Source organism: Rhododendron vialii, chromosome 1a (genome assembly GCF_030253575.1).
Source record: "Rhododendron vialii isolate Sample 1 chromosome 1a, ASM3025357v1".
Taxonomy (NCBI): domain Eukaryota; kingdom Viridiplantae; phylum Streptophyta; class Magnoliopsida; order Ericales; family Ericaceae; genus Rhododendron; species Rhododendron vialii.
Window position 1 is genome coordinate 3283563 of NC_080557.1, and position 26183 is coordinate 3309745.

The 26183-nt window shown below is 40.3% G+C and overlaps 2 protein-coding genes across 2 annotated transcripts; both read left to right on the forward strand.

The window, feature by feature from the left end:
• The first annotated feature begins 4030 nt into the window (after window positions 1–4030).
• Window positions 4031–6074, forward strand: LOC131303620 (CBL-interacting serine/threonine-protein kinase 6-like). Its single transcript, XM_058330580.1, has one exon. It carries the CDS (start codon window positions 4423–4425, stop codon window positions 5728–5730), a length of 1308 nt encoding a protein of 435 aa, XP_058186563.1. The 5' UTR covers window positions 4031–4422; the 3' UTR covers window positions 5731–6074.
• An 18401-nt stretch (window positions 6075–24475) lies between these two features.
• Window positions 24476–25450, forward strand: LOC131303706 (uncharacterized). The gene is made up of 3 exons (XM_058330706.1): window positions 24476–24630; window positions 24778–24915; window positions 25142–25450. Exons 1-3 carry the CDS (start codon window positions 24562–24564, stop codon window positions 25262–25264), a joined length of 330 nt encoding a protein of 109 aa, XP_058186689.1. The 5' UTR covers window positions 24476–24561; the 3' UTR covers window positions 25265–25450.
• Window positions 25451–26183: the final 733 nt, after the last annotated feature.

Genomic DNA, 26183 nt, shown 5'->3' on the forward strand with positions numbered 1-26183 from the left:
CTCATGAGACCAAATTACGTACAAAACCAGCAGCTTTGGCATGGCGGGCAACGTTTGATTTCGGTTTTTTGCTGGGCTCGGGCTCGATTGTCATGGAGGGAGATTCGCAACAGGTGGTAAGGATTATCCGAGGTGAGATATATAGCATGTCCCACTGATGTGGAAGTGGTTGTGGAAGATATGATCAGAATGTCTACGATTATGGTTAGAGGTTGTGAGGTTATTTTTGCTCGAAGGTCGGCTAACAGTATAGCGGATGCTTTTGGCAAAAGTTAATTTATGAGGTCCCGGTGTTAAAATTTGGGAAGCTAGGCCTTCCGATTGGTTGTTGAATCCTCTTGCAAGAGATAACTGCCTTAATTGGTGTATTGAGATTTCTGTGAATTAATAATAAGAAGTTCCTACTCCTTTGATAAAAAAAAAAAAAAAAACTCTCTCCCCCATTTTTAAATAAGAGAATCCAGCTCTCTCCCTCCCTCACCCCCTTTGGAATTCGCCATAACAATAATAAATTTTTGTGTTTGAAAATTTGTTTGAAAGCAAACTAATTCAAAGATTGCCGGAGCTTTTAAAGCTAGAATACGTTTACAAGCCCTTAAATTCCTAGTTCTGGGATACTCGTTCATTTATTAAGAGTTCCGCAAAGTTTATATGGATATCACAATTCATTAAAGTTTAAAGATCTTGATTTGATTTAAAATGCGAGTGTTTTATAGAAATGATCTATAGTTTTGATTCATTGGGGGGTAAAATGGTCATATATTTTGATGCACGATTAGGATCTGATCCAAGACACTTGTAGATCAGAAACGTGATTATGAGAGTCCTATAGACAAAAGTTAATTATATTTCTTTAAAATAATATGATTAGAATAATAAGATATTCGTACTTGTTCAAACGAATTAAAAGGTGGCACACTTAATTTTTTAGACCGTTTATATATTTAAAAATATGATTAAAAAATTAAGTGCTCCAATTTTCAATTCGTTTGAATTGACGTGAAGATCTTATTATTCTGATCATATTATTCTAAAGAGATATAATTAAATTTTAACTCTAAAGCTCTCATAATCACGTTTCTGCTCTTTAGGATTGCAAGCGGAAGAGTTTTTTTTTTTTCTTTAACGAAACGGTGCCGTGTGTGAGTGTGGGCAGGGGCTGCTGCCCACCCCCGGGCAGCAGAGCCCCCGCGTCCAATTTATATACACTCCTAGTCGCCAGCATTTTTGTGAACCCCACTACTCCAATGGTGATCAATAATTATCGACACTAATCATGTATGGTAGACTAGATTAGTACTAGTATAATTTTGGTGGCTGTGTTGATTGGTGGCGGTTTTGTCTGGTTGTGGCCGACCCCGGAACTCCTGTGGGCCCATCTAGTTTACTGAGGTCATCTTCTTCCTCCGAGTCTGCTTGCTGCACTTCCTCGCAACTTCTCGGCTGCATGCACTCGTGTTTTGTTTAGACCTTGTTCGGTTCAGGGTCTGGAATTTTGAATTTTAATTATTATTTTATTTTTTTAATTATTATTATTATTTTTAATTATTATTTTATTTTTTTCTACACTCGTTATCTACAAATTTAAAATCCTAGAAAAAAAGGCCTAGTACTCCCAATAGGATTGCGAAAGCGACTTAACGAAGCACTTGCTAGATTAAAACCATCGTAGCTCCTAGAAAAAATCATCAAGAGAATAGCGAGCAGACAAATGATAGTAGTAGTGTAGCACACGTTATTGATTCTGATATCTATAAGAACATATGTTTTTTTACATAAAAAAAATCCCAGTACAAAGGAAAAATTACACGGATTGATCGACGTAGAATCTTTTGTGCCGAGAGATTTTTGGCCGTTAGATTTAAACGTAAAAAAATCACATAAATATTCAACTGTCGAAAAACTCCTCGACACGAGAAATTTTTTAATACCGGGTGGATACCACGTGGTGCCCGCATAGCACATCCGAGCCATCCGATGCGATTTTGGATGGCTCGGATTTAAAGAGAGAAAAAGAAAGGACGAGAAGATAGAAAAAGTTTCAATCCAAACTGTCCAAAAATGAATCAGACGGCTCGGCAGTGAGAATTTTCTCCCTTGACACATAGGCAGAGAAACTTTTGGAACAGGGAAGATTGGACCCCGATTGACGACCCACCATGTGTGTGAATCGACAGATACCTTATCCAAAGGACTCCATGTCTTTTTACTCGATATGGAGAGATACTCTTTGGATTTACCACGCCTACTCTCCTCCAACACCACCCCCATATGTCACCTTTTATTACAGTACTACCCTTTTCTACATCATGCAACCATTGACTCTTCCCAGTTGCTGAGTAACATAATTGCCCGGAAACCGCCATTACAATCAATACCAGCACCTCCCAAGAAATTCAGGAAACGTTAGTCTCGTGACCAAGATTTTTACTTCCTCCGTCCTCATTTGATAATTTTTTTCCTTGAAGATTCTAACTCAACACAAATGACCATAATAAGGGGAGTGATTTTGACGGGAAGGCTATCATGTGTCTCCGGCCAACCAACTTGCCAAGCAGGCAAATGGAACCCTTTGGACCCAAGAAAGGGCTATTTTAAACTGCAAATTATTCTTATAATATTTTTTTTGAGTTTCTGAAAAAAATTAGCTTAATCCATTATCGATAAAGTTGTTCCAGAATTCATAGGGCTCCCTATGAATTATGAAACACCCTACAAATTACTATGAAACAACCCTTACCGATATCGGATTGTTTTAATTTTTTTTAGAAACCCAAAAAAAATTATTTTAAGAATAGCTTGCGGAAGAATCATCTTTGTATGACCCGTAATGGGCCCCACAAAAATTAAAACAATCATTAATTTCTTGCCCATTAAAACTTGTTTAGTTGGTATCCATTAAATGGGCAATAAATTAATAATTTTTTAATTTTTATGGGGCCTATTATGTGTCCTACAAAGATGATTCGTAATTTATTCTTAAAATAATTTTGTATAGGTTTCTGAAAAACAATTAGTACAATTTGATATTGGTAAGGTTGTTTCAAAATTCGTAGGTGCCCCAAAAATTATGAGTATCTAAGAATTCTGAAACACCCTATGAATTCTAAATCAAATCTTACTGATATCGAATTGTGCTAAATTTTTTCTGGAACCCAAAAGAAATATTTTAAAAATAATTTGATATTTGAATCATCGTTGTAATACATGTAACGGGTCTCACAAAAATCAAAAGATCATTAATTTCTAGCCCATTAAAACTTGTTTGGTTGGTACCCATTAAATAGGCAAGAAATTAATGAGTTTATTTTTATTTTTGTGATTCATCCACAAGTTATTCTTAAAATAATGTTTTATGAATTTTTAAAAAAATTAGCTCAATCCGATATCGATAAGATATGTTTCAGAATTCGTAGAACACCCTACAAATTCTGAAATAATCTTACCGATATGGGATTGAATTAATTTTTTTTCAGGAAACCATAAAAATATTATAAGAATAAATTAAGGTTTGAATCATTTTTGTAAAATCAGTAATAAACCCACAAAAATGAAGAATAAACCAAGGACTTACGGCCAATAATAAAACAACCCTTTTTTGGGTCCAAATGGTGCCGTTTGCCTGCTAGGCAAGGAGCATCCCCAAATCCAATTTTGTCACTACATTTTTCTCTCTAATGCCACTCTCTTTTGAGTCTGCATTAGGTGATTTGGTTAGAGAAAAAGAGGGTGGCAAAATCAAATCATTCCAAAAATGTGACAAATTGGTGATGAGGGCAAAACGGTAATATCACAACCACAAAAGCGTAGTCCCATAAAGCCACACGGCTGCTACTCCTATCAAACCACCTGTGGTCACACCCCACAGGCCCACACGTGTTTTAAGTCACCAATTTTACAATAAAACTCCAAATCATTCAGTTACGTCCGACGTCCCGGATCACGACACGCGTCATTTAGTTGATTCACCACAGCCGTCCGATCCTCACCAGTTCCGCAAATCTCCTATATAGCCAGCCCCAAGCTCCATTTCTCTGAAAGAGAAGAAAGAAAGAAAGAACCCGTCCCCGCATTAAAAAACCCTAGAGAGAGAAAATCACATTAACCATTTCCATCTCCATCGCCATCGCCATTAGGGAATGCAAAGAAATGGGGAGAGCTTCGTTCTCTAAGCCTGATTCCTTAGGTAGAGCCACGAAATCCCCCGGCGGCAGAAATTGCCACCGAAAACACGTTGAGGACGGCTAAACCCGCCGCCCCATCCCCACCTCCAACTACCTCTCACCCCCTTCACCGATTATTAGATTCTATTTTCCAATTCAACGCAATTCAATTACCTGAGTTTCAACATCAGAAAACGTTAACAGCACCGGCCGATACAAAAGTAAATAACCTTTTTATCTCGTCAAGTTGTCAACTAACATGATGGATAAAGGCGAGAAATGCCCGGGCAACAGCGTTTTGCATGGGAAGTACGAGCTAGGGAGGATCCTCGGGCACGGGACCTTCGCGAAGGTGTACCACGCGCGGAACCTGAAGACGGGAAAGAGCGTGGCGATGAAGGTGGTCGGAAAGGAAAAGGTGACCAAAGTCGGGATGACGGAGCAGGTGAAGAGAGAGATTGCCGTCATGAAGATGGTCGAGCACCCGAACATCGTCGAGCTCATCGAGGTCATGGCCAGCAAAACGAAGGTGTATTTTGCCATGGAATATCTGCGCGGCGGCGAGTTGTTCTCCAAGATAGCCAAGGGGAGGCTCAAGGAGGACGCGGCCAGGAGCTACTTCCAGCAGCTGATCTCGGCCGTGGATTTCTGCCACAGCCGCGGCGTCTACCATCGCGATCTGAAGCCCGAGAATCTGCTGCTCGATGAGGAAGGTAACCTGAAGGTGACCGACTTCGGTCTCTCGGCCTTTTCGGATCACCTGAGGCAGGACGGGCTGCTGCACACGACGTGCGGGACCCCGGCGTACGTGGCTCCCGAGGTGATCGGGAAGAGAGGCTACGACGGCGCCAAGGCGGACATATGGTCGTGCGGGGTTATTCTTTTCGTGCTGCTGGCGGGGTTTCTACCGTTCCAGGACGATAACCTCGTGGCGATGTACAAGAAGATTTACCGGGGCGATTTCAAGTGCCCGCCGTGGTTCTCTCCGGAATCGCGGCGGTTGATCACGAGGCTGCTGGATCCGAATCCCAGCACCCGGATCACTGCCTCGAAAATCATGGAATCGTCGTGGTTCAAGAGATCGATTCCGAAGTCTATTACAATCAGGGAGGACGAGATCCTGAAGAGCGATGATGTTTGTATCATGGGGAAGGAGACGGAGACGTTGAATGCGTTTCACATAATCTCGTTATCGGAGGGGTTTGATTTGTCTCCGTTGTTCGAGGAGAAGAAGAGGGAGGAGAAGGAGGAGCTGAGGTTCGCGACGACGAGGCCGGCGAGCAGCGTGGTGTCGAGGCTGGAGGAGGTGGCGGCGAAGGCGGCGGGGAAGTTCAGCGTCAAGAAGAGCGGGGACGACTCCAGCGTGAGGCTGCAGGGGGAGGAGAACGGACGGAAAGGGAAGCTGGCGATCACGGCGGAGATTTTCGCCGTGGCGCCGTCGTTCCTGGTGGTGGAGGTGAGGAAGTCGAGCGGGGATACGTTGGAGTACAACCAGTTCTGCAGCAAGGAGCTCCGGCCTGCGCTGAAAGACATCGTGTACTGGACTTCAGCTGCTGTTGAGAATTGATTCAGCAATTGCTTGATTCATTTGAAATCTTGGATCCCCAGGTGTGAATTATAAATAATTATTGCTAGTTGATGTGTTAAAATGGGTTGTTGGTGGTGTTGGTCTTGTTATTAGAGTTGTCGATGAAATCGTATAACTATACGATTCGTGAAAGAAGGGTCAGAATCAGGTTCAAGGCAAGGGTTTGAGTCTTGAGAGTTTGTTTCACTAGTACTAGTTTTTTTAATTGAAGCTCCCATGTGGATTGTGATTCCTATGTTTTTCTCTTTCCAAGAATTTCTTGTGTGATGTTTGTATGAATTTGTTGATTTTATTGGGAAGTGGGAATGGTGGTTGAATCAGAATTGAATCTCTCCCTGTAAATTGTGATACCGTATTTCTCTGTTCAAAAAGTCTAGGAACACAACGTTACACACACAATTCTAATGGGTGATACCTCATTTCACCTGTTAAAAAATTATCGGAATCACAGCCACATATCCAAACATAACTGTGATATATCTAGAGTCTGTGTATATTGAACGACTTTAAATGCAATTACGTGCGGAGTGATGTTTTAAAGTTGTGTCGGGTTGTGTTTTAATTTTTTTTTTTTTCTGTTTGATACTTATTGTTTTTCTCTAATGTTTGTAAAATAGAACATGTTCGTTTCGGGATTTTGAAATTGGGATTCTCTCCTTGCGCACAATTTTCAATAAATTTTCTTTGAATTAGTATTCACATTTCTCTATCTATCTCTGTTTATTACCCAAAATTCCAAAATCAAAATCTCAAATGGAAATGTTGTGTGAATCAGAACTTCATTGGTGGTGCTTATAAATAATTTAGCAGGTGTAGTGGTGGGGTTCTACCATACAGGACAGGGCCAAGGGGCCATTGCAACTTTTCTGTTCGGTTTTTCTTTCAGTTTGTGAAAGGCCATTGCATGATTGGAAAAAGATTGTCTTTTTCCTCAAAAAAATACACACTGTAGGGTCTATGGACAACAATTTTGCCAGTTGAGAGACTACTTCATTTTGGAAACATTTTTATCTCCAACATGTGACTTTGATTGGGAACTGGAAATATAGTATCTGAATCAGGAGAAATTTTTCGGTGCCTAGTAGGTATATCTCGCCTAGTGGATATATCTCGCGTGGTATCAACTCGGCACATCCGGGCCGTTCAATATATTTTTGAACGGTTCAGATTGAAACTCTCTCTCTACTCTCACCCTAACACTTTCTCTCTCATTTTTTTTTCTCCAAATCCGAGCCGTCCAAAAACGCAATGGATGACTCGGATATTCCAAATGGACACTACGTGGTACCCATCCGATAATGAAATTTTTTCCCTGAATCAGAGCTTGATTGGTGATATTTTGTGAAGAATTCTGCAAGTGGGACTAGTGGGGTTTTATAGTCTTGCTGTCATCTACCTTCATCTTCTTGTTACATGACATGACAAACTCTCTTTTTCTTTTCGCGGTATTTGGAATTTGCAAGGCAAGAGTAGTAGAAGGTTGGAATGGTGTTTGAATCAGAACCGAACTGGTACCGCTGGTTTTGGTTAAGATTTATATAAAAAGAAAACTGTTGATTTTGGTTATGGTTTCGATTTTAGGTATAAGTTTCGATTTTGATAATACGCGAACTGAACCGCGATGTTTTTTTTTTATCAACAAAAGAAGAAATTTTATTAAAAACGGGAAAAGGGAAAGGGGATCCAACAAAAAGTTGGATGATACACCTCAAAGGCAAAGTTCAAAATACCCAAAGATCTACAAGGGTCCAACAACAAATAAACAAGACAGCACAACCCAACACCCAAATAAAACAGATCAAAGCCCAAAACACCCAAACCCGGTCCAACCAAGGACCGGCCCACCCAATCCAACACCCAAAACCCTAAATGCTATAGACTCCACTGCCGCACAAACCACTGAAAAACCAACCTCGTCGTTAAGCCAAGTTGGCCCCTCACAGAAGTAGAGACCGGCGGCGAAACCGGCCTTCGACAATGAAGAACACAATAGTCAAGGCAAGGGAGCACACTACCACCAAACGGCCTGCCCCAACCAAACCCAACCACCTCCGGCGAAACCAAATAGCAGCAACAAACCGGAATGATGAAACGCCAACCCCACGCCCAGAGGAGAACTTGGAATGGCTGCCAACCAGACTTTGGCACACAAAATGACCTGAGCAAATCACCATGGGGGCCACATCCACCTCACCACCACCGATCAACACCGCCATCTTCACCGATCGTTTTGAATAAAACCTGCAAAACAAAGATTAGAAAAACAAACCTCAAGGGACACCACCGCACCACCGCCTACAAACACCATATCCGAACCAACCACCACCAAATTAACTACAATTGAGGTACCCACGCCGCTAGGCATTCTGGCAGAACCAAGGGACCACCAGTAGAGGCCAAACGCCACACCCTCCCACGTCGGGGAGGGCGGAACCCCATTGAGAACGGAGGAGAGGAAAAAAGGCTCGATCCGGAAGAGGAGAGGATAGGAGAGAGAGAGAGAGAGAGAGAGAGAGAGAGAGAGAGAGAGGGAAGAGAGGAGATCAGACCGGGGGAGGAGGGAAGGATGGTGCCTCCCCCAGGTAGGCGGCGGGCGAGAAGAAACTAGGTTAAAGGAGAGAGAGAGAGAGAGAGAGAGAGAGAGAGACTTTTTTTAACTGAACCGCGATGTTGTCATCCCTCAATTAGAGGTTGGTGGAGGGGCCGATCTAAATTTCAGTGGGCGGAAGGCCATTCAGGAATTGCATTGAATTATTGTTAATTGCATGGTTTTTTGTGGCACTTTTGTCTCAAATCAAATCAAAACTACCACTACTTACAACTCATAATACCAAGGACGGAAACTTGGAAATTAAAATAATTTCATGCAGTGACATGATTGTGGGATATTAAATTTTCATTGCATAAATTTTGAAATTCAACATGAATTTACATTCAAATACTAGAAGAATCTCTAACAAAAAATGCAAAGTCACTTTCTGTGTATTTAATTCCTACAAACGCGAGGATTGTGTTGTAAATTTATACAGTAAAAAACAAGATGAGCGCGTATTTTTGTATTCGTTTGCTCAATAGATGTGAGTCGTTCTTATTGGCGGTGCTTGCCCTAGCCTCCCCCATGTTATAAATTTGGAAGAATTGCACAAGATACCCCATATAAATATAGTATAATTTCTTTATAAAATTAATCTCACAAAATTCATGCAATTGGCCTCCCCATAACTAAGAACGGAATTATATAGAACTTATCTCAAAGTCTTAGTCTAATAGATTTTCATTTTACTTTATAGTGGTTCATACATCATATTCCTTCTATCAATAGTCATACACAATGAAATTAAGAGTTATATAGGAAGTGGAGATTTCAATGTCTAACAAGTCACAATGAGTACCAAATAAAAAGATACAAATAAAAATTTAAAAACAAGCCAGTATTTGTTTTTCGGATGAACGTATGTATATAGAAATGTTAAGCTGAAATGTAATAGGACTACATAAAAAATTAGCACGGAAACTTTAAAATAAACATATTTATATCACGAATTTTTTTCCAGTGCCGAACGGGTACCATGTGGTGCCTGCTCGCGAATCCAAGCCGTCAATTCTGTGTTTGAGCGGCTTAGATTTGGAGAGAGAAAAAAGAGAGAGAAAGTGTTAGGGTGAGAGGAGAGAGAGGGTTTCAATCCGAGCCGTCCAAAAGTGTATTGGACGGCTTGGATACGCCGAGCGGGTACCACGTAGGATATACCCACTCGGCACTGAAAAATCTCTCTTATATCACTATGTAAAGTATTCTTAATGGTGTTAGATAATTGACAACCTGATCTAGAATTATCATGATCATCACAATATAATCATAAAACGAAAATTAATTAAATAATCAAGAGACGTACCCAGATCCATTCATGTGGAACTTGAGTGATCCAATAATCCATTTGAATCATTCATTATTTTGCAAAAGCATTGAGCCCTAGGTGAATCCTAGACAATCTTTTATAAGCAGAGAGATTACCAATTTCCTTAGTAAACATTGATATCCTATCCAAGTAAAGTCTATTTAAGAAATAATTTCTCTATTTAGTCTTACAAGATAAGGCTTTCTTTTTCTATAACAGCATGTGCCAGCTTAAGAGCATTCAATTAATTCTGGGACCTTAAAGTTAAAAACCGAGCAAAACCTCCTGTTCGGGCTTCGTGAGATTTGAAGTTTGCGATCTCTTGGGGGCACAACTCCGTGTTTTGTGCAACTCCTTAAGATGGATTTCTCTTTGCCTCTTGAATTGTTTCTCGTTCATGGATTCCTTTTTTCTTCCTGGTTTCTGTATCACTCTATTTAATCAATAGAGTGATTAGACCCAAACAACTTTAATTAGCAATAATAGAAACACTCGACAGTGATCGACAATCTTTTTCTGCCAATTTCGTACTGGGGATGTTGATTTCAGAAATTTAATTAGTGGAATTATAGGTTGGTAAGAATTTAATTTTCAATAATTGAAACGTTTGACAATGACGGTCCGTCTGTTCTTCTACCCGGGGGGGGGGGGGGGGGGGTGTTTATGATCTTGTAATCATGCTTAATAATAATTATGCATTAAGTAGTGGTTGAGGAATCATACGTACATATTATGATTTATCCTACTTGTAATACAAATATAATTACGAGTCGGGTTTCTCTCCGGTCCAGTATATATACGAAGTATAATTAAAACTCGGGTTCTTTCCAGTTCATACATATTTGACCGTATTGTTTCAGCTTGTAAGTCCTACTCCTTGCCATATTTAATTTTGATAGAAGTATTTGATCCGTAAATGTCGAAGTTGCTAAAACGTGAACTCTCCCTTTAAAAATTCATGATCGATGTGAAAACTATTGCACATGATTTCATCACATTTGTCTTGAGAAATATATAACGATTTGTTTCTTTTGTAATTTACACATCTATGTGGTTAGATAAATTTGATGCATTTAGATCAATCTAATACTTCGAAATGATCAGTACACTTGAACTTACAAATTGAACTAAAACATTCATAACACCAAAATAAAACTATAAAACTTGCGTTGGTGTAAGGACTCTCACCTAGATAACACGATTATGATTAGGTATTATGGTATAATGAATAAGTTAGTCATTTTATTAGTCTTTTTAAGAAGATTTCGGTCACTCGTTGACTTAAGGGTCATAGAAATGACTTGTCTTGACGATTCGACGGTACCTTCCAGGCAACCTTGCGGATAGCCTAGAGGTGATTTTCAAACGATTTAAATTGAACTAGTTCAGGGATTCAGTATCGGAGGTAGAACTTCGCCCGATTCTGGCTGATATTGCGTATCGACTACGAATTAGGCCGCAGGCACGTTTCAAAGTCGAGAGGCCTGCTGGATTAAAATTTCGAAGTTTTGGATTTTTCCTTAGAATTTCGAGAGTAGGACGATTCTTAAAATTTTCTAATTAGTCTATGGTACGAATTTGGTATTTTTCTGAGATCGAATTCCGGACAGTTTTCGTAGGCGCGCGCGCCTACACACCGAGTTTTTTTCTTCATCTTTTGCATGGACCGGTGGCATGGATGAGTCAACAAATGTCCAAATCAAGGACACTTGTCTCAGTCCACCAACTTCGGCTGGGTCGTGACAATTGTGGTATCAGAGCTACAGTTTTGGAACTTTATTTAAAATCCAGAGTTATAGGGATTAACACATATGTATTTGCACTTTTGTGATATTTGTACAGTTAATAGGATTAAATGTAATTATGTCAACACGTATGTTGAACTTTTGGGCATTAGGCCTATGACACCTTAAAAGTTATTTTGTGATCCTGATTAGGATTGATTTTGTAATTGTAGGATGGACTCCATTGACACATATGATTCATGTGGAGGTCATCACATGAGTTATCGGCGTCCACATCCGCGAGCCACTCCACTGAACCCTACCTTGTACCGTTTGAGAAATGAGATAGCTGCCGAGGAAATAGTCTATGATGAAATCTCCCGTGTCTTCCAAGCTAGACCCATGCACCTTGAAGTGATGAATCGGGCAGAGGTTTTATACCGAGTAGAAACCCGAATGCGTATTCTTGAACTGTGTGAGCAGTATGTGCTTGACCCACAAATTTATAATAGGATCGTAAATCGAGCTGAAGGAAATGGAGACTTAGGACAATGGCCACCCCAGCACCCAATAGCCCCTCCTGTTATTCTCCCGCCGGCACCTATGGTTGCTCCGGAGGTGCCAAACCCCGCAGCCGCACCGGAGTTTGCACCAATGGCTGCCCTTGGCGTTCCACCAATTCCTGGTCCCCTACCCGGCCATGAAGTTAATATGGAGGAAGAAGAAGACCCGGAGGAGTGGGACACCCAATCATTTGGGTCACAGGATTCGGTCAATGGACCAGATAACAGGAAGCCACTATTTTAGTCAAGGAGAGTAATCGTCATACCCCTTATAGTTTGGGGATGGTTGTGTTGGTATCCTGACCCCTTTTTGTGGTAGTCAACTCATGCAGTCAGTATTCTAGTACTTGTTGTAATGTGGTGTAAGTATGTTGATTTCATATTGTTGTAGTATGTTGAGTACTTTGATTCCATGTTGTTGTAGTAGTCTTGTATCGTTGGAAGGATGTAACTGCGAACTTGCTGATGTTATAATTAAGTATGTGGTTTTATGTGTATGATCCCTATTGTTAAATTAATCTTGTATAGATAATTGTCAACTAGTTAGTGATTGTATCCTTCTACCCTGTGTGAAGGAGAACATAATGGATGCTCGTCATACTGCGTCATCAAGTCAACCGCAAGGGGACGAACGTTTAGATCGTATGGAGCGGATGATACAGGATTTAGTTGGTACGGTAGCAACTCTACAAAGAAATGCCCAAAACCAAGGCCCACCTATTCCACCACCACAAGGACCACCTATTCCACCACCACAAGGCCCACCTATTCCACCACCACAAGGACCACCTATTCCACCTCCACAAGGACCACCTATTCCACCAGCACAAGGACCACCTACTCCGCCCCCACAAGGACCCCTGCCCCCACCTCTAAACATGCCTCCTCAACGACCAGCCGGACCCGCACGAGAAGTTAGCATTAAAGAATTTCTGAAACTGAACCCCCCAACCTTTGACGGAGAAATTAATACAATTAAGGCTGAGGCGTGGCTAGCATCACTAAGGAAAATCTTTAGAATCCTACCATGTACCGAGCAACAACAAGCGAGTTTTGCTGCTTATCAACTCCAATGAGATGCAGATGCTTGGTGGCAGATTGTAGAACCAATAGAACCAAACCTAAGTTGGACTCGCTTTGAAGCATTGTTTAGAGAGAGGTTCATTCCAAGGGCGATGCGAGATGCACTGAGTGCTGAATTTCAACTGCTAAAGCAAGGTGAAAAGATGAATGTAGCTGAGTATGCTACTGAATTTACAAGGTTATCCCCATATGCTTCGCATTTGGTGGATAGTGAAGAGAAGAAGACAAGGAGGTTTGAAGATGGATTGAGGCCAGATATTGCAGCGGCAATTAAACCTATGAGGCTGGAAACGTATGCACAAGTGTTTGATCGAGCGGTGATAGTGGAGCAAGGGAAAATATCTCTCCGCCAGTTTCATGATAATAAGAGGAAGGTAGGGACAAGTGGAGGAAACAACTACAATAACAGTAACAAGAAACCGAACGCTGGGAATGGAAGTCAGGGGAATCAGCAAAATAGGAATTCAGGGGGAGGAGTACCCAAATGTACGATTTGCGGGAAGAATCACTACGGGGCTTGCCGAGGCAACAATCCAGGGTGTTTCAACTGTGGACAACAAGGTCACATTCGGAAGGATTGCCCGAGGCTAACAGGGACAAATGCAATACCCGTGGGTAGAAATCAGCAAGGTGGAGGCCAGAGGAATAACAACAACAATCAGAGGAACAACAACAATCAGAGAAACAACCACAACAACCTGGGGAACAATATTAACCGCAACAATAATCAGGGCAACCGCAATAACCATCAGGCCAATCCGAACCACGCGCAGGGGCAGAATCGAAACAACAATCAGGGACAAGTGGCTAACAACCAACAGCAAGGAAGGGCGTTTGCATTAGTACCAGGAGATGCCAGGAATGTGGAAGCTGTGGTGGCAGGTAATATGCTAATCTGCTCAATACCAGCATATGTACTTGTAGATTCGGGATCGACACATTCGTTCGTATCGTTAAATCTAGCTGCAAAATTCCCTAAACGACCTGAACCACTAGGGTATCAATTACTAATACAACAACCCCAGCATAAAAGCACCATTTGTTCTTCGATTCTTAGAAACTGCGATGTTAAAATAGGGGACCATCGATTACCCGTCGATCTAGTACTTATGGACATAGGGCATTTTGACGTTATTCTCGGTATGGATTGGCTATCCAAGAACTTCGCAACAATCGATTGTAATCGGAAGATTGTAGACTTTCAAGATCCGAGTCGAGAGAAGTTTCAATTCAAAGGGAGCGAAATAATCATACCACCCTATTTAATCTCCACCATTAGTGCCCGACGTCTTTTGAGACGTAAGTGCGTGGGATACCTGTGTAATGTGATTGATACAACCGCGTCTAGTCCCACAATGTCCGACATTCCCATAGTTTGCGATTTTCCGGAGGTATTTCCGGAAGACCTTCCAGGAACCCCTATTGAGCGAGAGATAGAATTCACTATTGAAGTAGCACCTGGAACCCAACCTATCTTTAAGGCACCGTACCGAATGGCACCCTCAGAATTGAAGGAATTGAAGGTACAGCTGCAAGAGCTATTGGAGAAGGGATTTATCCGACCTAGTACTTCACCATGGGGTGCGCCTGTTCTATTTGTAAAAAAGAAAGACGGAACTATGAGGTTGTGCATCGATTATCGAGAACTTAACAAAGTCACGATTAAGAACAAGTATCCGTTACCACGGATTGACGATCTATTCGATCAACTACAAGGAGCTCAAGTTTTCTCAAAAATTGATCTGCGCTCGGGATATCATCAATTGAAAGTGAAGAAGGAAGATGTGGGGAAAACTGCTTTTCGTACTCGATATGGCCACTACGAATTTCTGGTTATGCCATTCGGAGTGACGAACGCACCTGCAGCGTTCATGGATTTAATGAATCGAGTGTTTTCAAAGTATCTTGATGATTTTGTTATCATTTTCATCGACGATATTCTGATTTATTCGAAAGATGAGGAACAACATGCAAAACACTTGCAAATTGTCTTAGAGACACTACGGGAGAAAAGGTTGTATGCCAAATTCAAGAAATGTGAATTTTGGCTGAAGAGCGTAGTGTTTTTAGGGCATATAATTGGAGAAGATGGGATATCCGTAGACCCGGCTAAGATCGAAGCCATACAAAACTGGCCGAGACCAACCACCGCAACAGAAGTTCGAAGCTTTTTAGGGCTAGCAGGGTATTATCGTAGGTTCGTGCTAGACTTTTCGAAAATAGCCGTGCCTATGACCGAATTAACACGGAAAGGCGAACCCTTTGTGTGGACTGACAAGCGAGAAAAGTGTTTTCAAGAATTAAAGAAGAGATTAACGACTACACCAGTACTCGCATTGCCGAATGGAGTAGAAGGATTTGCAATATACAGCGATGCCTCACGTTTGGGCTTGGGGTGTGTGTTGATGCAGCACGGGAAGGTAATCGCGTATGCTTCCCGGCAGCTGAAACCACATGAGAAGAATTACCCTACTCATGACCTAGAGTTAGCAGCAGTCGTTTTTGCATTGAAAATTTGGAGGCACTATTTGTATGGAGTCGAATGTGAAATTTACACAGATCACCAAAGTTTGAAGTACATTTTCACTCAAAAGGAGTTGAATCTAAGACAACGAAGATGGTTGGAACTGATTAAGGATTATCATGTCAACATTAACTATCATCCTGGAAAAGCAAACGTGGTTGCAGATGCCTTGAGTCGTAAGGCGACGGGTCAACTAAACGGATTACTAACCGCTCAACCCGTGTTACTAGAAGAGATGAATCGGTTGGAGGTAGAAGTAGTTACCCCGGGAATGAGTACGTTCTGCGCAACAATTACTGCACAACCTAGGATTCATGACGAGATTCAAGAGAAGCAAGGTGAAGACGAGAAGTTGGTGAAGATACGTGATGGGTTGCGTACTAAATCCGCCTCGGATTTTTCGCTTGTAAATGAAATGTTGAAATTTCAGAATCGCATTTGTGTACCAAACCTACCTGAACTGAAACAACGAATTATGAAAGAGAGTCATGATTCTAAATTTTCCATTCATCCAGGTAGAACCAAAATGTATCAGGATCTTAAGAAAATCTATTGGTGGATGGGAATGAAGAAGGATGTGGAAAAGTTTGTGAGTAGATGTCTTTTGTGTCAGCAAATTAAGGCGGAGCGACAGAGACCGGCAGGGTTACTACAGCCATTACCTATACCGGAAGGAAAATGGGAACATTTGACGACCGATTGGGTAATAGGGTTGCCAAGAACACCAAAGGGAAACGATTCTATTTGGGTTATTGTAGATCGTTTAACTAAGACAGCCCATTTCTTACCAGTTAAAACTACCCATACCATGGACCAGCTGGCTGATCTTTATGTGAAAGAAATAGTACGACTACATGGAGCGCCAGTATCGATTACCTCGGATCGAGATCCCAAGTTTGCGTCGAGATTTTGGAAGAGTTTTCAAAAAGCTCTAGGGACTGAACTTCGACTTAGTACTGCATATCACCCTCAAACCGATGGACAATCTGAGAGAACTATTCAAACGTTGGAAGATCTCTTGCGAGCATGCTCTATGGATTATCGAGGAAGTTGGGAGCAACACTTGCCACTAATTGAGTTCGCATACAATAATGGCTTTCAAGCAAGTTTGGGCATTTCGCCATTCGAGGCATTATATGGGAGACAGTGCAGAACGCCGGCATGTTGGTCTGACGTGGGAGGGGAACAACTATCAGGGCCAGATATGGTACTTGAATCTATCAATCATGTTAAGGCGATTCGAGAACGATTGAAGATTGCTCAGGCTCGACAGAAAAGCTACGCGGACTCAAAACGAAGGGAACTAGAATTTGAAGTTGGGAATCGTGTTTTCATAAAAGTATCACCTATGAAGGGGATTGTGAGATTCGGCAAAAAGGGAAAATTGAATCCGCGGTACGTAGGACCCTTCGAGATCTTAGAAAGAGTCGGACCGGTTGCTTATCGCTTGGCATTATCGCCAGAATTGGCAAATGTTCATGACGTGTTCCACGTATCTATGTTGAGACGCTATGTTGCTGATCCTTCGCATGTTCTGGAACAGACTCCAATTGAACTTCATGATAATCTTAGTTATGAGGAGAGGCCTGTTCGTATTCTAGATCGAGGAGTGAAACAACTAAGAAGCAAAGAGATTCCACTCGTAAAGGTTTGGTGGGAAAATCAGTCCACAAGGGAGGCTACTTGGGAAGTGGAGGCCGATATGCGCAAGCGATATCCAGAACTGTTCAGTGAAGGTACTTCGTGACCTATTTCCTTTTAACTACTCTATATGCTTATATATTAGTTAATTTGGAGGACCAAATTTCCTAAGGAGGGAAGGATGTAAGGACTCTCACCTAGATAACACGATTATGATTAGGTATTATGGTATAATGAATAAGTTAGTCATTTTATTAGTCTTTTTAAGAAGATTTCGGTCACTCGTTGACTTAAGGGTCATAGAAATGACTTGTCTTGACGATTCGACGGTACCTTCCAGGCAACCTTGCGGATAGCCTAGAGGTGATTTTCAAATGATTTAAATTGAACTAGTTCAGGGATTCAGTATCGGAGGTAGAACGTCGCCCGATTCTGGCTGATATTGCGTATCGACTACGAATTAGGCCGCAGGCACGTTTCAAAGTCGAGAGGCCTGCTGGATTAAAATTTTGAAGTTTTGGATTTTTCCTTAGAATTTCGAGAGTAGGACGATTCTTAAAATTTTCTAATTAGTCTATGGTACGAATTTGGTATTTTTCTGAGATCGAATTCCGGACAGTTTTCGTAGGCGCGCGCGCCTACACACCGAGTTTTTTTCTTCATCTTTTGCATGGACCGGTGGCATGGATGAGTCAACAAATGTCCAAATCAAGGACACTTGTCTCAGTCCACCAACTTCTCCCTTGCCTATAAATAGGCTTGACTTGCTTGACTTGTGTTGTTCTTTTTCAAACCAAAACAAAACACATATATAGAGAGAGAGAGAGAGATCCGAGAGTGAGAGAGAGAGAGCTTAGGTACAGTTTCTCTTCTGTTTTTATCTTATTTTGTTGAATCTTAGCTGATTTGGTTTGCATGCAAGCCAAAAGGGATGCTAAGACATGTCCTGATTCTAGGACAGATTTTCTGAGCTTCAGTTTCTGCCATTTTTGACTCTTTTAAGCTACGAATTGTTACTGGGTTCCTTCAAGTAAGTTGTAGATCTTTTTGTTGGGAAGATTTAGCCACTGGAATCAACTGAAACGGATTTAAAATGAATTAGTTATGAATTTTTTCTGCAAGCTGTCCAGTGTAGGACGAATCTGGAAATTTCCCTTTTGTTTTGAGATTTATGCTTTTGTTTTGTAAAGAGAGTCACTATATTATTTTTTCTAGACTTGCATCTATGGATTAGTTAACTTTGGGATCTAGTATTACTTTGATTGAATTAAAAATGAGTGAGTTATGCTCTTTTTGTTAAAAGGTGGCAATTTCTCCTATTTTGAGTAGTTTGTAGTCATTTTTGTGAAATTTTGCATTATGAACTAATTTTTCTCCGAATTTTTATGAATTAATTGAACATTTACTTTTAAGATCAGAACCTAAATTTTAGTTTTTAGTCTCAAATAAATTATGATATTACTTTTGGTTAAGCCGTTATGCTGTCGGTTTAAAACTAGTCTAGCATTTTATTATATGTATATAAATTTCTTGTGACTTTGCATGTCTTATTCTTTTCTTTATATTGAGTTGTATTTTGAATTTTTAAGTTGATTACTTAAGTCGGGTGCATCGTTTGGTGATAAATGGACGTTTGATACCAAGAACGAACCCCGACACCTCCTATCGACTGAATAAGTTTTCTATTATCCAAAAATCATGCATGCACAAGATTTGACATAGTGTGACATGTACCAAAGTATTTACAAAAAAAAAAAAAAAAAAAGAGTTTAAATTACTATTCTGCCGTTAAGGCCATTTTGTGCCTAAACTACCACTTTCTTGTACTAACCGGTGAAGTTAATCTTTTATGTTAATTTTCTTTGAATTTTTACTTTTGGATCAGATTTTCATTAATTTAAATTTTAAGTTGATTAAAATAGTTTGAGTCTCCTATATTAAAGGTTAATAGACTATTTTACTCTTTGAGAGGTAATTATGTTTCTATACTTATTCTATTGACTAATTTCTCTCTCTTTTGGCTTTTAACATCTTAGTTGGTCGATGTTTGACTTTGGTCTTACTTTATGTTTAGGTTCGGGTGTGCGAGGGTGAACCAGTAGGATACGTCTAGCCTTAGCTGCATCGGCAGGACGAGAGGTGAAACATGCACTATCTTTGTCATACTTTGTTTTAATGCCTAAATCGCCTTTGCATGTTATAATGAAAAAGGAATTTCTTATGACATAATGATGAAAAGGAATATATAATTTTCTTGTCAATGCATCTGAACATGTGTCCCTACTTGAGGACGGTAAAAAGACAAAGTGGAATTGGAGTAATAAGGTTGGAGGATATTGATCAGATATCCTGATGGTTTGACGTCATTCCCTTTCATGTAGAGGTAGCTCCTCTAGATTTCTGATTGAAACTTGTTCATGGAAGATGCATGAAATCGACGAACAGAGAGGATAATCTGATGTCTTGAATATCTTGAAGGTTTTCTACTTAAAGCTAGAAATGATAAAATTTCATTTTACCGATTTAATTTGGTTTGATCAATCCATGACACAACAAGGATGGAAGAAAGAACTTGTTGTTTCTCAAGAAGTTTTTCAAGTTAAACTTTGAATTCGATGTGTCATGTTTCACACGAGCTTTAGCTTATGAATTTTCAAAATAACTCTTTTCAGGTCAACAGCAGTAGATGGACTAATCTTCGCCTAAAGTTGAAGTTCTTTTGTTGTATATATGCTCATATGTGCCGTTGTCATTAAGATCTGTTATATAGGATAGTTTTTGTTAGCCGGTTTGTCCCGGTCTATGACGACTTAAGCTGTGTAATCTATGTACTCGTATGACTTTTTGCATCCGCACGCTAGAACTCTGGATAGTTTGCGATATGAAAGTTAGTAACTTAAAAAAAAAAAAAAATGCCACATTTTAAATCGCAAATCTTAAGTCCTTTGGCAACTAGTATGAAGGGGTTTTAAATAAATCTTCTCTTAACTGTTCACAACTTTAGACCTAGGGTGACTTAATCTCATTGGTCGGTCATTGACCCATGTCTCGTCGGGCTGGGTCGTGACAGTTGGGGTCACCTCAGCCTCATCTCCATGCGTAAGTGTGTGAAAAAGTTCTAGGAGAGACTGTAAGGATTAGTCCAAGGTTCAAGCAATGAGCCCGGGACACTCTGCTATCACCAAAAGAAACACGTGGAGAAGAGGAGTTCATTGCTATGATTTAGAGTGAAATCAGCAATAATTTTACAACCACACACACAAACACTAATACATGTACACTCACACAGGGGGTGGGCCCCACAGACACTGTGTCACGCCCTTAATTTTCAACATAAATAAATAAGCCATTTCAATAAATGATCCTCGCACAATATATATATTATACCCAAAAGAGAATTTTCAAAAGATTATTTACAAACCAAGTTCTCCAAGTTTAAACATTTACAACATTGGCACCACGGCCCGAATTCCATAGCTAGTTAAAAGAGTAAAATTTAGAGGTTACATAATGTTTGAAATTAAAAGACTTCAAATAAATTTACAATTTCATCTTTCCAAGAGATCATACAAAAGACGATGAAATCACTTCTCGGTGGCTTTCAAAAGAGATGAGATCAAGCATGCACACCATGCACTTCGCGTCAAGGTCTTTGAGATATACCTGAAAATGATAGGTTGAGCTACACTAGCCCAGTAGGAATTTCTGTACTCAAGCTATATGTAAATGCGATGAAACATGCAATAAGAGTGAATGATTTTCAATGAATGATCGAAAATACAAACGGGCACAATAAACCGACGAACAACGACTACGGAACTCAATACGTCTTATAGATACGCCTAGCCATTTATACATCAATCTAGAGGTAGCGTTAAACACACATCAATCAAAATGACAACGACAATTTCTCAATCCAATTCAGGTCTCCACAAATGAATGCCACACTTGACTTTCCCATCCTTTACCATTTACCATCAAATCTCTTTTCATAAAAGAAAACATTCCTTTTTGAATTTCAAAATAATTTTGAGAAATACTCTCGACCTCTACGAGTCAAACTCCGTTGATTCGAGTTTGAATAGCCGGAGTCCGTTGATTCTGCGCACGAATACCGAAAACCGTTGATTCGCTCAAGAATAGCCGGAGGATTTTAATAAAAATCCTTTTTAAAAAAAACAAACAAGTTCCTTTCTTTTCAAATCCTTAGTAGAGTCAGTTGTTTATCTCTTTCTTTGACGGTCATCATCTCAAGTAGCAAACAATTCAAGTAACAACGTATACTTCTAACATCAACTTCAACATTTTTCATTTTATGAGAAATTCAACTGTGTTACCACCCCATGCGTGACAGTGAACTCTCTTTCTACCCGGGTTTCTGTCTTACCACACCTTGCGTAACGGGCCCTCTAGAGTCTCCGCATTACCACACCTTGCATTGCAGGACCCTCAATTCAAAATTCACAACTCACATAAACACATAAGCATTAACAATCCGGATACAAGGAGACAACACTTCCCAAGGTCACATGCTTTCATTCATCGTCATTCAATTATAAACTCAAAAACATGTCCTTTTGTACATCATTAAATACCTTAGGTTCACGTTATCTCTCAAAATCTATCACGACGCCCTACGTCACGTACCAATCCCACAACGACTCCCCGACGCGCCACTCGCTAGGTTCTAAATGAGAATCTATAGAACAAATACAAAATGAACCGAGGATGATCAAGCAAAATGAAGCACGAAGATACGAGTTACCCTCTTTCCTTTCGGACCACTAGGCAAACCCCTATCGACCAACCAAATGCCCACGTCATACCTATAGCTTACGATATTTAATAACGACTCCATGGTACGTCCACCAATCCATCAATCACTACGTCACGCCATTTAACAATGCTTAACAAGTCTATATCGATCATTAAGACGTACCACAACATCTACTTCAATCAACCAATAGCGTAAACTAATGTACGAGTATCCTAACCATTTAATTCTACACCTTTCTAAGCTACGACGACGGCCTAAAGTGATCGATTGGTCATTGAATCTTTCGAGGTACGAATAATCAAGTTTGGAAGTCATTTGAAGCTATTCAAAAGATGTTTGAGGTGTCCGGGGTTCAAACGGGCACGAGAGGAAACAAATGAACCAAATCTGTCCGAAACAGAATGGGGGTATTGATACCCCTGACCGAGGTATCAATACCCGGCCAGCGTCTGGTCCAGAGAATAGTGGGGTATCGATACCCCTTTTTAGGGTATCAATACCACGGAGTTTTTCTGCAGATTTTCAGCTTTTCAACAACGAAATTTCAACAACAAACAACGAACCCAGCACGATCAAGGCATATAATCAGCCCATAAACACATAGAGAGAGTAAGAAATCCCTACCTCGAAGTCGGAAAGCAAACACGAAGAGAGATCGGGCCACGCAAGCTCTAGAACTTAAATCTCGAAATACGCCAAGCACACTCCTTGTCGAGCCGAACCCAATGAACAACGAGCTCGAGGACACGCGAGGAAGGTAGAATGATGGCTGTTTTTCATGGGTTTTGAGTTTGGGAGTGAGTTTGAGAGTGGAGGAGTGGAGAGAGAGAGGGAGGGCCGAAGGAGAGGAGAGGGATCGGGAGAGTGGAGAGAGAGTGAATTGGGGATTTCAATCCCCTACACCCCCACACACACATATATATACTCAAACACATAGTAATCACACTTGCACTCCCTCAACTTTCAATTCCCTCGTTTCAACCCTAATTCAAATAGCCACAAAATAAACTATATTCTCCTAATTAGTCAATTAATAAACATTTCAAATGATAATAAAAAATAAAAAAAATACGGGTCTCTACACACTGCACATCTCCAGTGTGTGTGAGACCCACCCCTTTTGTGAGTATATGTATAAGTGTTTGTGTATTTATGTATAGTTGTAGCATTGTTGGTGAAATCAGTTCTATAATATCATTACTAGACTTGAAAACCACAGAAAAAAGTGAGATTAATTATGATTATAGTTTCGACAAATTGGTTTGATTATTCTGGGATAGGGGATTATTCTGCTTGCCATCATTAAAAATTAGAACATGGCAACTTACCAAAATGCACAAATTATTGAATACAATTATTATTGAGGGGCTTGAACCGATTAAAATCAAGTAACATAAAATACAACGAGTTTAAGATTAGCTAAGGCCCAAACAAAGCTTTCAGAGCAGCTTCTAAGGCACATAAAAGTAGGAGTACTATAGAGACGCAATATGAGTTCTATCTGTCTCTATGACTACACCGTCAACCATCACTAGGTTGTGTTTGGTAGTTTAAGGAAAGAAATGAAAGCGAATGACCTAAGGGGTTTCGACAAGTGGGCGTGAAAAAATAAATAAGTGTTTTGTCCTTCATAAGTTTGTATGTTCGAATCTTACAAATGCCAAACATTCTAAATTTGGAGGCCACTAGAAGTTTTGTTAGGTAGTGAATTTCAGGGCCGTAGAATTATTCGAGGTACACGAAAGCTGACTTAGGGGGTGTTTCTGGTAGTGAAAAAATTGTAGATTTTTATTTGTGGTTGAGAAGTTGTTAGGTATTTCCGGTAGTGAATAAATTTATGATAGGTCTATGAGTAGAGTTACTGTAGCAAAAAAAAAAAAAAGTTCTTGTTGATAACTTTTTTTGTTTTGTAGAAACTAAATGGTAAAATTCTGAAATTCTTTTGTTAGTGGAAGTTTTTAATGTTTTTTGTTTGTGGAAGCACCCCTCAAACATCTAATCAAAAAGAAAATGAAAGTGTAAATGGAACTATTGTGTATTTGTGTTAAACAAATGTAGACCTCTCTTCTCTTCTTTAGACTGGATTGGCCTGACAACCAGGGTAGCCTAGTGGCTCATTGCTCGCTCCCAAAGGACTAAGGTCACCAACAGGTTATGAGTTTGAGTCGTGTTAACAATACCCTCTCAAAGTACTTGGCCCTCCTACGAAGTCCGGCTATACTCCACTAGTCTTCGATGTGGCGGTAGTTGTTATGGCTCTTTGATTCGTTCCGGGACTTGTTGCGGGTCTAGAGTCCCTACGGTCATGCCTAAGAAAGGATTGCTATACTCGGTCGCCCCCACCACTTAGCAAAAAAAGAGACTAGATTGGCTTGGGCTCAGATATGGGCTTTTGTAGAGTGGTTCTTGACATTGGAGTAAGATAGGCCCACCATCAACTCTTAAAACCGACTTTCACATCACAAGATCTGGTCCAACGGGCTTAAAATGGGCCACTCCAGCCCAATTCTGAGACCCAGTTCATCAAGGATCAAGCCTCACTTTTCACAGTTGTGAAGGTTTCAACGTTGTTCTCTCTCTCTCTCTCTCTCTCTCTCTGGTGATGGCACAGAAAAACCCAGATACAGTCCACACCGACGTCCTCTCAGCAGCAAGACTAGCATGCTACAAGGTACTTCTTCTCTCCACTTTCTTCCTCATTCAGATCATGTAATTATATGTTTATCTGTGTATGCATATGTCTATCTTTGTACATATCTCAGTTATTATAACTTCAGAAATTAATATGTAATCTCTGAATATTGCAAACTGAAAAAAGGCTCGTGACGCGTTCTACGTGTGTTTGGAGAAGGAATCGAACAAGAAACCCACCGAGATCGCTTCAGTTGGCCTGCTGTACCCGGTTGATTGCAAGAAATCTAGGGCTCAGTTTGAGAAACAATGTCGACCCACTTGGGTAAAATCTTTAATTGTGAATTAATATTTGTGGGTTTTTAGTATTTTCTCATTTTCTGCACTTTTTATGATCGGTTTTGAGAGTGGCGTGTGTTTGTGTGTGTTTGTTGTGTCAAGCATTTTGAATTAGTATTTGTGGGTCCTTATTATTTCCTCATTTTTCTGCACTTTTTGTGTTTGGTTTTGAGAGTGGGTGTGTGTTTGTGTGTTGGTGTGAATTTGTGCAGGTGAAGCATTTTGACAGACAGTATGCTTCAAAGAAGAGGCTTCAGAGGCTGTTGGATGACAATGAGTCCAGAAGAGGTCCGTTGTCGCTCCCACAGCCCTACACTTTCAAGCTCACTAATTGAATTATCATAATTACATATGCATATATGGATATGGGCCATCTTGAAATTCTGTTTGAGCTTGCAATTGTAAAGTGAAATTGGTTAGTGGCTAGAAGTTTTTTACTGTGATCATCGTAAAGTGAAATTGGTAAGTGATATGCACTCTGAGCTCTTCGTCATGCAAATATAAGTTTTGGACTTTGTATATTTGTGGTCGTTACTGATTTTGTGCATTGGGTACGCCCGTTTTATTATCTTACTATTTCAATTCAAAATGAATGTTAGGAGATGCATTTCTTGTCGAATTTTACTCAGTGAGTTGTGAGGTAGATTTCGGGGAGTACTTTAGTGGACTGTGGCCTCATTGGGCTGGATTGATACATTTTGGCAGGGGGTTGAAGCTTGGCTTCTGTGAAAGAGGGAAGTGAAACCTTTCTTGTGGTAATCCTTGTAAACTACAGGGTGAGTGTTGCTTTGCATCCTATGCAATCTGTTGGTGAGAGCTAAGAGTTCTTTATGTGATTCTACTTCGACATGGGGCGATTTACTGATTTGATGGAGTCTATTCCTCTTGACATTTCTTTGATTTATTTGGGTATCTCATCTTGATAGAATGTACATAACTTTGAACTTTATGTTGTGCTTATTTGAACGAGCAAGCGGTTGTTTTGCTAATGCATATTTACACTTTCTTCTAAGGCGTTCTGTTTCTTTATATTACATCTGCATGAGGCCATGGGCTCTATTGTGTCCAAAATAGGCATGCAATCCTAAGGGATTTGAGTTTCCTCAAGATTGGTTTTATGTCCAGTTTTCTATGTACAAATAACAAACTGATATGAGCGAGCACCACTCTGTTGCCACCCTTATTTTCCCCAACACAAAAACTTATTGGAGATTGAAGGAGTAAGACAGGCGAGTGTTGATATCTTTTCTCGAA

Bases quoted from the DNA above. Each gene is read 5' to 3' on its own strand.
- LOC131303620 (XM_058330580.1), top strand. From the start codon at position 4,423: ATGATGGATAAAGGCGAGAAATGCCCGGGCAACAGCGTTTTGCATGGG.
- LOC131303706 (XM_058330706.1), top strand. From the start codon at position 24,562: ATGGCACAGAAAAACCCAGATACAGTCCACACCGACGTCCTCTCAGCA. The intron at 24,631-24,777 runs GTACTTCTTCTC...AACTGAAAAAAG, and splicing joins CAAGACTAGCATGCTACAAG to GCTCGTGACGCGTTCTACGT. The intron at 24,916-25,141 runs GTAAAATCTTTA...GAATTTGTGCAG, and splicing joins AACAATGTCGACCCACTTGG to GTGAAGCATTTTGACAGACA.